Source organism: Gekko japonicus, unplaced genomic scaffold, assembly GCF_001447785.1.
Source record: "Gekko japonicus isolate JY-2015 unplaced genomic scaffold, Gekko_japonicus_V1.1 scaffold2071, whole genome shotgun sequence".
Classification (NCBI taxonomy): Eukaryota; Metazoa; Chordata; class Lepidosauria; order Squamata; family Gekkonidae; genus Gekko; species Gekko japonicus.
The window spans coordinates 125195-140956 of record NW_015163151.1 but is presented as its reverse complement, the minus strand read 5'-3'; the positions used below and the strand labels follow the sequence as shown (position 1 = coordinate 140956).

Below are 15762 nucleotides of genomic sequence, written 5' to 3'. Positions count from 1 at the left end.
GGTCCAAAAAATACGGTACTTTAATTCGAAATGTCAATTATTCAGACATATCTGTTTCTTTCCATCCTCATTTTTAATAGAAAATAGATAAATAATAGTATATTATAGGTAAAATGAAATATAGCAGATAGGATATAGATAAATTAGTTGTTTATCGGGAATAGATTTTTGGTTTAAAGGTATATGTAATGAAATATAACCAAAATATTGCTTGTAAACATGATGATGTGAAATTTTTGGCTAGATATTTTTAAATGCACTGCTCTTTTTTCTGTAACATTAAAAAAACTAATAAACTTTGCCCACACGTGGACAATTTTAAAAAAAAGGATTGGCCCTAAAGCAGGCCTGGAAAGGGCCTCCTGACTCTGCCTTTTTGCTGACAGAACCAAGCTTGGTTGCCTAGCAACAGCCACTGAAGGGAGAGTGAGCCACACAGCAGTTTTTGCAGTTTATTCAGACGAAATGGCCAAGCCGGCAGTGGGCGGGGGAGAGGAGAAGACCCAGCCCCCAGCCAATGGCACGAGTACTCTTGAGTGGCAGTTGATGGGCCAATGGCTAATGGAGCGCCCAGCACAGCCAATGGGAGAGCCTGAAAGTGCCAATATGCTGAATATATATATGATATCTAATAGCAACGTGTGGCCCCCATCTGTGGATATCCCAATATGCAGACAGGAGCCACACAGACACTAAAATTTCCCTGCAAACTTGGGGGACTCCCCAGGTTGCTGGTGGGAGCCCACAAGACATGGCAGTGTTTGGGAGCTGTTCTCAGACTGCTGCAGTGGTGGTTGTCCAGGGGCCATTCTGGGCCCAGAGCAGCTCCTAGACACCACCATTACCAGGCCCAGAGGCTTGGAGCTGCACCTGGTTCAGTGATGGGGGTCCACACCCAGAGCAGCTTCCAGCAGGTCCATAGCTAGGTGGCGGCGAGGAAACTGTTCCTCCACAGATGTGTCCAGCACCCTCTGGGAGGATGATAGACCCCCCCTATATGGGCGGGGGGACCTCAGGTGGGCAAAGAGCAGTGCCCAGAGGCCAGTGCTCCTACAGGCCGAGGATGTTCTCCAGCCCCCAGCAGGAATGGGCCGGGATGGCAGGAGGTGGTGAGAGCAGGGGTCCACCCCTCCTTGAGAAGCCCCAGTTCTACGCCCGACCACTGGAGGGGGTGAGTCCAGCCCCGATGGGCAGTCCTACCCCACCCTGAGTGCACTTCCCCTGGGCACAGCCAGGCAGGCAGACAGGAAGGGGCTGGGCTGGCTGGCTGTTTGAATACCAGGTGGGAGGAGGATCGGCGGATCTGAGCTGGTAAGAGTGTGCTGGGCACGGTGGGCTCCAGACGGGGGCCCAGCCAAAATTATGGTGCAGGTCGGACGCCCACGCTTTTGCACAGGCAAAGTTTGAAGCCATGCATCCCAGCAGCCAAACTTCCAGAAGCTGCCCCATCCAGCACCTGAAGGAGACAGCTGAACTGCTCCACGACAAAGCATTTCAAGGAGGGCAGAGTGCAGTTCATGGCCAAAAAGATGGGCTCGTAATTGGGATTCTTTAGGACCATGGATCCTTCTCATGGATTGCTGCCTTGACACAGTGAGGGTTTGACGCTCAGCCATGGATGTGTCTGATGGTGAAAGGAAAGTCCGATGCTGCAAAGAACAATACTGCATAGGAACCTGGAATGTAAGATCTATGAATCAAGGTAAGCTGGTTGTGGTCAAAAATGAGATGGCAAGACTGAACATCGACACCTTGGAAATCAGTGAACTACAGTGGATGGGAATGGGCAAATTTAACTCAGAAGACCATTATATCTACTACTGTGGCCAAGAATTCCATAGAAAAAATGGTGTGACCTTTAGGGTCAACAAGAGAGTGAGAAGGGCAGTAATGGAATACAATCTCAAAAATGACAGAATGATCTTGGTCTGAATCCAAGGCAAACCATAAAACATCACAGTAATCCAAGTCTATATCCCAGCCACTGATGCAGAGGAGGCTGAAGTGGACCGGTTCTATGAAGACCTACAACACCTCCTAGAACTAAAACCAAGAAAAAAATATCCTTATCATCATAGGGAACGCTAAAGTAGGAAGTCAAAAGGTAACCAGAATAATGGATAAGTTTGGCCTCGGAGAACAAAATGAAGCAGGGCAAAGGCTAATGCAGCTTTGTCAAGAAAACACACTGGTCATAGTGAACACTCTCTTCCAACAACCAAAGAGGCAACTCTACATATGGACATCACCAGATGGGCAATATCGAAATTAGATTGATTATATAATTTGCAGTCAAAGATGGAGAAGCTCTATACCAGGGGTGGGCAAACTGCAGCTCGGGAGCCGCATGCTGCTCTTTCACACAGTCTAATTTCATGTTAATAAAAAGCAAATATGCATATTTTCCAATAAAAACACATGTGTAATATTTGTTCATGTCTTGCGGCTCCCAAACATCTGATGTTTATTCTGTGTGGCTGTTACGTTAAGCAAGTTTGGCCACCCCTGCTCTATACAGTCAGTAAAAACAAGACCTAGAGCAGACTGTGGTTCAAATCATGAGCTACTCATTGCAAAATTCAGGCTTAAACTGATGAAAGTTGGGAAAACCACTAGGCCAGGTTTGATCTAGATCACATCCCTTATGAATATACAGTGGAAGTGAAGAATAGGTTTAAGGGACTATATTAGATAGACAGAGTGCCTGAAGAAGTATGGACGGAGGTTCATGACATTGTACAGAAGGCAGCAATCAGCACCATGCCAAAGAAAAAGAAATGCAAGAAAGCAAAATGGGTGTCTGATGAGGCTTTACAAATAGCTGAGGAAAGAAGGAATGCAAAAGGCAAAGGTGAAAAGGAAAGATTTACCCAACTGAATGCAGATTTCCAGAGAACAGCAAGGAGAGATAAGGAGGCATTCCTCAATGAACAATACAAAGTAATAGAGAAAAACAATAGAATGGGAAGAACTAGAGACATCTTCAAGAAAACCAGAGAAATCAAGGGAACGTTTCGTGCAAAGCTGGCCATGATAAAGGACAAAAACAGAGGGACCCAACAGAAACTGAAGAGATTAGGAAGAGGTGACAAGAATACACAAAAGAAATATACAAGAAGGATCTCAATGTCCTTGACAACCACAACAGTGTGATCACTGACCTCGAGCCAGATTTCCTGGAGTGTGAACTCAAATGGGCTTTAGAAAATATTACTAACAACAAAGCTAGCAAAGACGACAGTGTCCCAGCTGAGCTACTCAAAGTACTAAAAGATGATGCTGTTAAAGTGCTGCACTCCATATGCCAGCAAATTCGGAAAATGCAACAGTGGCCACAGGATTGGAAAAAGTCAGTTTACATTCCAGTCCCAAAGAAGGGCAATGCCAAGGAATGTTCACGCTATCCCACAATTGCAGTCATTTCACACGCTAGCAAGGTCATACTCAAGATCCTACAAACTAGGCTTCAGCAGTACGTGGATAGAGAACTGCCAGAAGTACAAGCTGGGTTTTGAAGAGGTAGAGGAACGAGAGATCAAATTGTTGACATTCACTGGATTATGGAGAAAGCAAGGGAGTACCAGAAAAACATCCACTTCTGCTTCATTGACTATGCTAAAGCCTTTGATTGTGTGGATCACAACAAACTATGGCCAGTCCTTAAAGAGATGGGGGTACCAGACCACGTCACATGTCTCCTGAGAAACCTGTATAAGGGTCAAGAAGCGACAGAACTGAATATGGAAGAACTGATTGGTTTAGCATAGGAAAAGGCGGACAACAAGGATGTATATTGTCACCCTGCTTATTTAATTTATATGCAGAGTACATCATGCGAAATGCTGGCCTGGATGAATCACAAGCCAAAATTAAGATTGCTGGGAAAAACATCAACAACCTCAGATATGCAGATGATACCACTCTAATGGCAGAAAGTAAAGAGGACCTAAAGAGCCTCTTGTTCAGGATGAAAGAGGAGAGTGCAAAAGTTGGCTTGAAACGCAACATCAAAAAAAACTAAGATCATGGCATCCGGCCCCATCACTCCTTGGCAAATAGAAGGGGAAGTTATGGAAGCAGTGACGGAAGGGGTTGGAGGCAAAAGAGAGGGTAGGTTGACAGATAAGGAAAGGGGGGAAAACAGGGGTTGTCAATGAAGGGCATTGGGGTATGTTGACAGATAAGGGGAGGGGGAGAAAGAGGGGGGATTGTCAAATAAGGGGAGGGGGTAGGTTGACAGAGAAGATAAGGGAGAGACTGATGGAGAAGGGGTGGAGGCAAAAGAGAGAGGGGAAAGGTTGACACATAAGGGGACGAGGAGAAAGGGGCAGAGTATCAGAGAAGGGGAGGGAGGAGAAATAGAGGGGGGGAAGACTGACAGAAGGAAAGGGGGTGAGTAACAGGAGGAAGATTATTAGAGAAGGGGAGAAAGAGGGGTCCCCCACTTGCACTGCCTAATGCAGAAAACTGGGGGGGGGGAATCCATGATTCCCAAAATGTGTATTACTGCAAGTGTCAATTCGTGGAAGAAGCACAAAAAAAGTCAGACGGCATATGAAGAACAGCCATAGCTTAGCTGCAGATGACATGTTTTGTACACAGGTTCTGTTTGTGACATCTCTGGTTAAAGGATCTTAGGTGGTTAACCTTTTTTATGCCTGAGACTCTGTGAAAGCAACTCCCAATCAAGATAATTCACTTAGTCACAACGTTTCTGGTGACTGAGCACAGGACATAGCATGATTAACTACTGAACACATTTGTATGCATTAGACAGTACAAATGGGGAACCTGCAAGAAACTTTATTTAGTGGAAAGTGTTGGAATTAAAATTTTCAATGGCACACTCAGTATTAAGCCATTACAGATCCTTGAAAAGTAAGTATGGATTGGATCTAAGGTTTCTGTGAATGAAGAAAGTTTGCACAAATTATCTTTAATTACTTCTCCCAGTTGTCTTTTATAAAGCTGCTGCATAGAATCAGGAGGCTCACCTAAATAGAATGTATATGGATGAGATGGCCAAAGGAAATAGGGAGAATTGGTCAAAAGCACCCACCTAATTCTTGAGTGAATGCAAGGTAAACACAGTAGGTTCTACCAATTTGCTGCAGTTCACTATTTTCCATTCCCCCCCCCCGAAGAACCAATCACATCAAGTGGTGAGTTAAACATCAATTGTACATGTTTCTGTTTTGTTAAATACAAAACTTCTATTGAATACAAGATCACAATGCTTTGCTTAAAGAGGTCATAAAACTTGCAGCTTTACTTACTGAATGGTACATACCTTGCACAATGATAAATGCAGTTGCATGGATGTTATCTATACTGTTGGTTGCAAAACATGTATACTCGCCACCATCTTCCTGAACCACATTTTGTATATAAAGCCCTCCTGATGTAGTTATGGTGATGCGGGGATCATTTGGTAGAGGAGTTCTGTCACCTTTTGTCCATGTGATACGTGGTTGAGGATGACCAGCTGCACTACATTCCAAAGTGACACTTTCTCCAACCAGTACCTCTGTGTTTTGTGGGTGAATCACAAAACTTGGCCTAGCTGTCAAAAACAGAAAGAATCTAGAATAGCTTCAAATAATGTAACCACTGACTAGCTCACAGCCAAGTTGTAAACTGACCTCGGCCTTGTGACATTTCCTATGGTTAAATTTTTGCTCGTGATATTCAGTAATATTCTATAATGTAAATATTGTATTTGTAACTATGTATTTTGCATTTCTTTTCATTTGCTTACGAGTAATTGGTCTGTGAGCTTTAAAAATAAAATGGAAATGGAAACTATTTTTGCCATAGAAATGGGATGAAAGAAATATCTTTAATACTAAATTAAGCAGTATGATTACTGTCAAATTAATGTTCAGAGCTCATTGCCAAAAATAAAAAGGAAACAGTACAATTAGCATAACTAGATAAGACAGTGGCAGGAGCAGGACCCAACAGAAGAGGATGAGTTACTTTGTGTGAATGAGGAAGAATTCAGCTCGATCATCCTACCCAACTAAGCTATGCTTTAGATATCCTTCACAAGCTCTTTTTACAGAAGAGTGCAAGTGAATCCAATTTTGGTCTTCCAATAAATCTTACAGTTCACTAAATTCAGGTGTCAAATATAGATGTGGGGGACCCCCCCAGGTTTACAGAGAAATGAGGACCCCTCTGAAATGGCAGGGGATTTAAATCCCCACAAAACAGAGGCATATTGGATGCACAGACAATGTAAACTGATTACTCAAGGAGAAGAGCCAGCTGAAGGAAACTGCTAGAGAGCCCAACACCGAAGCCAGCCCCACTGCCTCTCCTTGGTAGACAGGAAGTTAGGCAGGCAGGAAGGAGGAGTGGGAGCTGCCACTGCCTCCTGTTCTCTGCAGTGGAGGAGGAGCCAGAGTTGCCTCACCCTCACTATAGAAGAGGCAGTGCCACAAATATCCCCCAAAACAGAGGAAAGAGGAGCCCCACTGACAGAGACGGAGGAGGGGGGGAGCTACTACTGTATAAGCCAGATAGGTAGAGACAAGCAAGCTACAGATGGGAGAGCAGAAGTTGCTGCTGCCCCCAGCCCACCGCTACTTTCTGCAGAGCAACAGGAAGGGCAACAGGCAAAGAGACAGGCAGACAGAGCAGGGGGAGGAGACAGACGAGATTGCTCCCCTCCCCCCGAATCTCAGGTCTCCAGTTTACATATCTGTCTTCCAACTCCAAAAGTTGATATGAGGTCCAATGAAAAGGAGATTGGCCTTCAAATGAACATTTAGTCCGTGGCACTCTTAGAGTTTACTTACTTTATAGGAAAAGGTGAAAGTCATATCTAATTTGGCCAAAGTACCACAGATTCCATATTATAGAATCATCGAATCATAGAATGTTAGAGTTGGAAGGGACCTTGCAGGTCATCTAGTCCAACCCCCTGCACTCTGCAGGAGTATACTGAAAGATTGCTGTTTTACAACTTCAGCAAGCGGTATGGAACCAGGAGCAGTATTTCCCCCAAAATTTGGCATTAACAGAAATCTGCATACCTGGTGAACCAAAGTAGCGTAGAGTGACTTCTTGAGTTTTCACTTCTCCAGCCACATTTTTTGCCATGCACTGGTAAATGCCTTGGTCAGTCTCTTGGGTGTTCTGAATCATCAGTGTGCCATCGTCAAGCAAATTTAAACGGGAATCTGCTTTCATACTAAGCTCATTACTAAGAAAAAAAATATCTGTAGTAATAAAACTTTTAAATTACAAGCAGTGTTCCCTCTAAGCTGAGTTAATGTGAGCTAGCTCATAGTTTTTAAGCCTCCAGCTCATACATTTTTGTCTTAGCTCAGGAAGGATGGCTCCAGAGCAACTAATTTATGCAGCAGCCAAATTGCTCACTCACAACTTTAATGCCAGTAGCTCACAAAGTAGAATTTTTGCTCACAAGACTCCATAGCTTAGAGGGAGCATTGATTACAAGTATACTGAATACTTCCACTGAAGTAAAATACGAGTGTATTGAATACTACCAAATATGAACACAGTAGTTTTGTTCAACAAGTGTGTGTGTGTGTTTCATGCACATGCTCAATAATAGCAAGTGTGTGTGTGCGTGTGTGTTTCATGCACATGCTCAATAATGTGTGTTAATCAGTTTGCTCAAAGTAATTATTGTCCAGAGTGGATCTTGTTTTATTGTCTGACTCTCTGGAAAGTTCTCTCACCCCCGCTTCTAATCTGAATATAAATGTATCCACCTAATGAATAAACACTCCATGAATCTGGTGAAGTTAGCTCTGACTCATGAAAGCTTGTGCTGGAATAAACTGTATTGCTCTTTAAGAACTCCTGTTTTATTTTCCTGCCTGAGATTACTATGGCTACCCACCTAGAATGTGCAAACAAACATGCATACAAACAGTTCTTGAAACCTTAAGGCTGTTCAAAATAATTTCTTTCTCTAGTATGAGTCTACAGAGAAAAACTCCATTTTCTAAAGCCATCTTACTTGTTTCGAAGCCAAATAATTTCTGGTTTGGGATTGCCTTCCGCTCTGCAAGTGAAGTAAACGGTATTCCCTGAGGTAACATCCACATCCTGAGGCTCTGATGTAATTCTTGGCCTCTCTGTGCCATCAACAAATCATATTAAAAGAAAAAAAGTTTCTTAATTTTGATTTTAAAATGAATTGTGGTTAGTTTGTCTCTTTGTTTTGACTCTTTGTTTTGACATAAAGTATACAAAACCATTTCCTACTTATGCTGGAATTAAAAATGAAGTGCAGGCTTAAACCACATAAAGCATATCATTAATAATATTTTGATTTACATCTAAAAATGTATTTATTTAGAATTTTTTTATGCCACCTCTCCAGGAAACCTGCCATATAAATGAGTTTATAGTACAAAGTACTGTAGGATAAGCAATGCACAGTTTTCTTAAGACATCTTTCTTAAAGCTAATGTAAATGGGCAGCTGCTAACATTATTCCCTTCTCTTAAACAACATATGTGGGAGGGGGGAGCATATGTTTGAAAGCATACAAACTCTGAAGTCCTTCAGCACCGTTTATACAGGATCCAATTACTATTAACAACAGCTGTAAAGATTTTTTTTAACCCTATGAAGTCATGAAGGACATATAGCAACCTGCCAGGAGGTTGACAATATCCAGGTTTTTAAGTATCATACATGTAGCAATACCAGGATTCTAGATCTTTGGTGCGCCACAGCACATAAAGAACGTAATTGATAAAATACATTTGGTTTGGTAGGTCAAAGGTCATGCAGAACTGGTTTAAAGTACCTTTAATTTTTCTCAGGGGTTTTAATTTTAGCTCCATTGTTGTAAGTATGTACATTCATAGAACAGTACATAGGAATGTCTGGCAGGTTGCCCAGAATCTCTACTTTGCACATTTACTATTTGCCTCACAACAAATGAAAATAAGACAAAGAATACTGTTATTATATTTTCAGTATTAGCCTAGGGATTTTTTGTAAAGGAGACAACTGTTATGGTTCTTACATGATTTTAGGGCTTATTGCCTCACATACCTTCACACTGTAAAATACAGGAACAGAAGCCAGCAGAGAAAGAAACAGAGAAAAAAATCCCAAAGACAATATTAAATGCTTTATCAGTATTAAGTACAATTTAAAATGAGATGTACTTCCCATTATATTCCCACAAAAATGGACAATAAAGAACCATAATGAAAATATGGAGGAAGGTGGATTTCCACCTCTAACCAAAAAAAATATCTCACCACAGTTAAGTTCTTCCGGGGTTATTGTGGCTACTGATCTTCCCTGGATCCTCCTTGGATATTCACAAGTAGCTGCAGCTTGGGCATTACCAGACTCAGCATACGTCTTCAACAAGTCTGCCAGCCAAAGTATTTCACAGTCACAATGAAGTGCATTTGAATCCAGACGCCTATGCAAAAAAGAAACTATCACTGTTAATGAGATTAAACCATTTATTAAGTTGTCATGATTAATAAACAGAATTTCAAGTCACTTGTACTTGCAGGATGCATATAAATAATTAAATACTTGGACCTTTTTAGAATGCTAATGCACACTAATGTCTAGAAAATACTGACTTCATTGGTGCCATCAAAACATCAATTGTGACTCTTCAACTATTTGTCCCAAGCATTGAATGAAGCAGTATTTATGTGAATAAAGTATAGGCTCTAAAAACAAATCCTAATACAACATATCTGCAGAAAATATTATTAGCTTTTCAGAACACAACGGTTATTGAGAATTCAGTCAACATTTAATCACCTGAGAGAATCAGAACATTGTAAAATAATTTTATCTATAAACATATGCATGCATGAATTTTTCCCATGCAGTGGCACAATGAAAAAAAAAGTTCCTTGCTGGATCAGGAGAATGTTGTAGACATAGTTTATCTTGATTTCAGTAAGGCTTTTGATAAAGTTCCACATAATATTCTTGTTGACAAGCTGTTGGATCCTATTACTGTTAAGTGAATCTGTAACTGGTTGACAGATCACACCCAAAGAGTGCTTGTTAAGGGTTCCCCATCCTCTTGGAGAGGAGTGACAAGCGAAGTCCCTCAAGGATCTGTCCTGGGACCCGTTTTGTTCAACATCTTTATCAATGATTTGGATGAAGGAATAGAGGGAATGGTTATTAAATGTGCAGATGATACTAAATTGGAAGGGGTAGCAAATACAGTAGAAGACAGTCAGGATACAGAATGATCTTGACAGGTGGGAAAAGTGGGCTAAAACAAATAAAATGAATTTTAATGGGGATAAATGTAAAGTTCTGCATTTAGGTAGGAAAAATCAAATGCATAATTACAGGATGGGGTAGATTTGTCTTGGCAGTAGTATGTGTGCAAAGGATGTAGGAGTCTTAGTAGACCATACACTGAACATGAGTCAGGAATGTTACGTGGTAGCTAAAAAGGCAAATGCGATTGTGGCCTGTATCAGTGTCCAGATCACACGAAGTTGATGGAATCACTTTACTCTGCTCTGGTTAGATCTCACCTAAAGCATTGTGTTCAGTTTTGGGCACCACAATGTAAGAAGGATATAGACAAGCTGGAACGTGTCCACAGGAGGGCAATGGAGATGGTGAGGGGTCTGGAGATCAAGTCCTATGAGGAAAGACTGAAGGAGCTGGGTATGTTTAGCCTGGAGAGGAGATGACTGAGAGGTGATATGATAACCATCTTCAAGTACTTGAAGGGCTGTCATATAGAGGATGGTGGAAAGTTGTTTTCCGTTGACCCAGAACGTTGGACAGGAACCACCAACGGGTTGAAATTAAATTAGAAGAGTTTTCAGCTAAATTTTAGGAAGAACTTTCTGCCAGTCAGAGCAGTTCATCAGTGGAACAGAGGCTAGATGGCCATCTGACAGCAATGCGCATTCTGTGAACTTAGGCAGATCATGAAAAGGTAGGAAGGGTTGCATCAATGCTTAGTTCTTGTGGCCCTTTCTTACACGCCCAGGGAAATGCTTATCACCACGTTGGGGTCAGGAAGCAATTTTTCTCCAGGCCAGTTTGGCCAGGGATCCTGGATGTTGGGGTTTGTTTGTTTGTTGCCCTCTTCTGGCATAGAGCAGGCATCACTGGGGGTGGGGGGGTATTTGTGAATTTCCTGCCTTGTGCAGGGGGGTTGGACTAGATGACCCTGGAGGTCCCTTCCAACTCTATGATTCTATGATTCTAAAAGTCTCTGGCACAAATTAACAGGAAAATAATTGTACAATATTGTGACATATTCAGAAATAGTATGATATATTAAGAAACTAGGTAAGCTTGATTAATAAAAAGCATAGTAAAAGATCACATAACCTCATGATATTATTGACTATTTTTATTTACATTATTTATAGTCTGCCTTTCTCACTGAGACTCACGGTGGATTACATAGTGTAAGTCAAATATAATCAACAGGATGGAACATACAATAAACAGTGCAAAGAGGTTTGGAATGTAGAAATCTGAAAACAAGCAGAAATCTGAAACAGAGGTGAAACAAACCATAAGCATTTAAACATGACATATTAAATGATGCAGAAATTACAAAATGGAAGCATACTTACAGCAACAGACAGTAGTCTACAGTCCCTATATCTTTACCAAAACATTTTTTTCTGAACCATTTCATTTCAGAACAGACTTATCACCTGCATATAAAAGCACTCCTGAATCATTCAGTTTTCCTTATTTTGCAGAAAGCCAGAGAAATGGGAACCTTTCTGACCTCATCAAGAAAGCCGTTTTATAAGATGGGCAGTTGGTGATTGTGATGCTTCTTTCCCCCTCACACAGAGTGCCTACCACCCTCTAAAACCAATCTCAGGTTTCGGGTTACAAATAGATCAGGACATCACAAGTTACCCTTTTCACCTCTTTTAAAATATATGGGAAGCCTTGACCATTTCCCTCACAGGTCCTCTCTCTCACTCGCAGTGACATCAGCAGATAGGGTAGCGCAGCCTCCTTAAATAATAGGCCCTCCCTCACACAGTTATTGGAACTGGGGCTCAAACAGTGTTCCATTCACACGCTGCCACCATTTATTCATACCCTATAATACACATATAGACCGAGATATTAATGTGTGTGTGGTGCGCACGTTTATGTTTCTTTCCCTGAGACACACAGCCCACAGGGTTAAACAAAACTAGAAGTTAACTTTTATTTATGGTATTAACATAACTGAAGAAAAGTAAGGTAGAAGTTACAACATTTTGCTTGAACTTTTGAACTGTTTTCCTATTCCTGCAACTGGGATCCTTTGGTTACAAATTCACTAGTTTCAGCTCGCTCTAAGCATCTCCACAGTTTCACTCAGTCAGATATCCTCTTTTCTCCTCTCAGCTCCCAACTGCTGTTCTTAAATGCTGCTTCCTCGTTGCCTCTCCCTAACATTCTGTCAGTTCTCATTGGTTGCTCTTAGAGAGAGGTGGAACCTACCCTGTCCCTCACAGTGACTTTGCCCATTTGCAGGCTGGCACTTGCAGAAGGCCCTGCAGACTTTGTATATGATAGACAATATCTTGACTCAAGCCTGGTAACTGATGGACAGCCATTACAGAATGGGAGTGATATATATGCTCTGCCTAGCTCCAGACAGTCACTGAGCTGCAACATTCTATACCAACTGGCTTCAAGGGAAGAAGTACATTGAGTGCATTACAACAGTCTAGTCTTGATGATACCACACAGATCCAGGTGGCCAGATAGGCTGTGTCAAGGTAGAGGGTTGTTCTGTGGGCTCGATTGACTTGAAAGAAAGTGTTTTTTGCAGCTGCATTAATTTGTTTCTTCAGCAGCAATGCTGGATTCAGTGTAACACCTAGGCCCTTAATGGAGTCAGCAGGGGTTTACTGTTTGTAATGTAATGTAATGTAATGTAAGTCAGCAAGCCAATATAATTATTAATACAACAAGGGCACAAAACCTAAAAGCTAAGTGATGAAAACTATTGGGTTGACCAACAGCTTTTCTGCTAGTGAAAATGGAAGGAAGGACCCCCCTTTTGACTACCGAAAAGTCTATACTGCGTATCATGAGACCTGTATGTACAAAACCCATGTGGACTGGGCCTGTAGTATGCAGCAGAATTGGGCAAGACTGAGTTAAGAAAGCTGGCTGGCTCCAACTAATTGTATTCATGTTCTGCTCAGTTCTTCAAAAGCACCACAAAAGACAATAAAATGATGAAAAGAATCTGCACACAAAGCATTCAGTAGGAAACAAGATTAAAAAGGCTCTGATTATTTAGTCTGCGGACAGAAGTTTGTAATCTTTAAGATAACATCAGAAAACTAAGGTTTAAGTTTTAGCCTTTGACAGATAAAGCAGTTCTCTGAAGATAGGGATGGAAGAGTTCAGACCAACTGTTAGCATTGATTCCTGTTAGCATTTTTATAAGTGTGTACAGGATTACTAAACTACTAGGACTATGAGTTGCAATGTCAGTTCTACCAAGACCATAATGATTCACTGCACTAATACAAGAAAACAATACCAGGGAAAGGAACAAAGGTAGAGAAGCTGCAGTCATGTTTACTAGTCAAAAGGTTAAGTCAATTACCTATAGCAGTGATACTCAGGGGCTCAGAAACAACATGTGGCTTGCTGACATAACATCTGTGGCTCTTCTGAGCACCATTCTCCAGTGTCCACTGTTTCCCCAACCCCCATTCCAGAAAACCACACAAAAAACCATTGCCTGGTGAAATTGCTGACCGGTAGTTCCCATCTTGAAACATCCAGCACCAGAGGGACTAGAGAATAGGTGAGCAGCAGACTCCATGCTAGGGATAGAAGTAAAGGGCCCAGGAAACCATATGATACAGCCACAGTTACAGCTCTATATTTAATAGTTTTATCTTATTGTATTTGTGTATTTGGTAGGGTGGCGCACAGGGCATACAGGAGTCATGTGGCTTTTCTGGTTTATGATCATTGTGAATCTGGCTCTCTGCAAGCCACAGAATCAGCACCATTGACTTACAACTTACTTATGGAATTTTATATAATTTATTAAATTTATATTCTATCTTCCTGCATTTCTGAAAACAGCAAGCTTGCACAGTTGAAGTGTAAGTTCCCTAGCTATTACTGCAATTCAGGACTTGGCCAAAAACTAGCTTTTCTTTGCATATCAGCAATGGAATGGAGGCTACCTATCAACTAGTATAGTAGATTATAATATCAATATGTTTAATTCTCAATGTGACCCATCTGTGGTTTCTTAAATCTGGAAACTGAGGCCATGGCCAGACAAGACAGATACATATGATAAAAGGAGTGTCTGTGGCTTTGGCAAACAGATGCCCTCAGTAGCCATTGCAAGGCAACAACAACAGTATTGCTATCCTTCAAGCCCTGTTTTTGTCAATAAAAGGTAAGGGGTGTGGGCAAGACTGTTTTGGCCTTTGAGAGAGGAATCATTCACACCAGGCCTGAAAGCAACCACCAGGTGACTTGCTACCACACAGCTTGCATGACTCACCCAGGTAGGCTGCTTGCTGCAGTTCAACAGCAGCCACTCCACAAAAGCCAGTGTGGTGTAGTGGATCAAGTTTCAGACTAGGATCTGGGAGATCCAGGTTCAAATACCCACTCTGCTGTGGAAGCTCACTGGGTGATTTTGCGCCAGTCACATATGCTCAGCCTAACACACATTACAGGGCTGTTGTGAAGATAAAATGGAGAAGAGTAGAATGATGTAAGCTACTTTGAATCTCATCGTGGAGAAAGACTACATATATAGGAGGTAAATAAATAATAAATATAGCTGAACATGGGGAGAGATAAAAGGTAGGTAGGTGGGTGGGTGGGAAGCAAGGAAGGAAGCAGAGAAAGGCAATTATGTAAGGGCTTCCAGGAGGAAGGAAAGAGGAAATAGTGTGGGGAGGGGGATACAGGGGACAGTGAAGTCCTCTCTTGCAAATCCTTGTAGGTTTTCCACTGCGCAACTGAGCCCTGCTCAGCCAGCATCACGTATCGGTGCAAGAGTCTTCCCAGGGAGAGGCTGCCAGGAGGAGGGAAAGCTGAAGGCAGAAGAGTAGATACAACTGAGTTGGCTTGTGGGTTGGAAGGAGAGAAGGATGCAGGAAAAGGGGAGAGACCATGGGAGGTGCCAGGGAAGGGAAATAGTGGGGGAGGGGAAACTGAGATGCCCCACAAGTCCTTGTGGGTCTCTCACTTGTAATAATATAAAAATTGCAAAACAAAGTGAGGTAACAATTGAAATGCAAATTTTAAAGGGGAAAAATCTTACTTACAGTCTTTTCATAGATTCCAAATGACTAAATGTTCCAGGAGTTAAATGTGATATTCTGTTGTTATGTAAAAATCTGTGGAAATATTGCACTTATAAATAAAGGCTTCACTTTTTACTAAGCTCCCCTCTCCACATACACGGTAATATTTTTCCTCTTTATTTCTTTTAAAAACAAACTATTATGAAAATACAAGCCACGAACATCCTGCGTATAATTTACTTCAGATTGTCACCTTTAAACTGTTTAATTTTATTAGGAGAAATGATGTATGGTGAGATTATAATAGTTTTTTTAACCTGTTTTACTCTTCTTCTGAATAGTCTATGGGCCATGATAAAGACTGACTGACTGAAAATAGTGTTGCACTTACCTTTAACTGTTGTTCATCAAGTGCTCTTCTGTATAGGCACACATGGGGTCTGCGCACTCACAGGCCTGCTGCAGAGGATGAGTTTTCAAAGCTTAGAAGATTCTA

At 41.6% G+C, this 15762-nt stretch overlaps 1 protein-coding gene across 1 annotated transcript in view; it reads right to left on the bottom strand.

Annotated features, from left to right (window-relative positions):
- PXDN (peroxidasin) overlaps window positions 1-15762 on the bottom strand; it is a 185419-nt gene that overhangs the window by 72705 nt on the left and 96952 nt on the right. Inside the window, exons 6-10 of the mRNA XM_015407041.1 lie at window positions 15288-15359; window positions 9258-9427; window positions 7997-8114; window positions 7041-7210; window positions 5291-5563 (exon numbers count right to left, since the gene is read on the bottom strand). Of these exons, the coding sequence (XP_015262527.1) occupies window positions 5291-5563; window positions 7041-7210; window positions 7997-8114; window positions 9258-9427; window positions 15288-15359 (803 nt within the window). The remainder of the gene's footprint in view (window positions 1-5290; window positions 5564-7040; window positions 7211-7996; window positions 8115-9257; window positions 9428-15287; window positions 15360-15762) is intronic.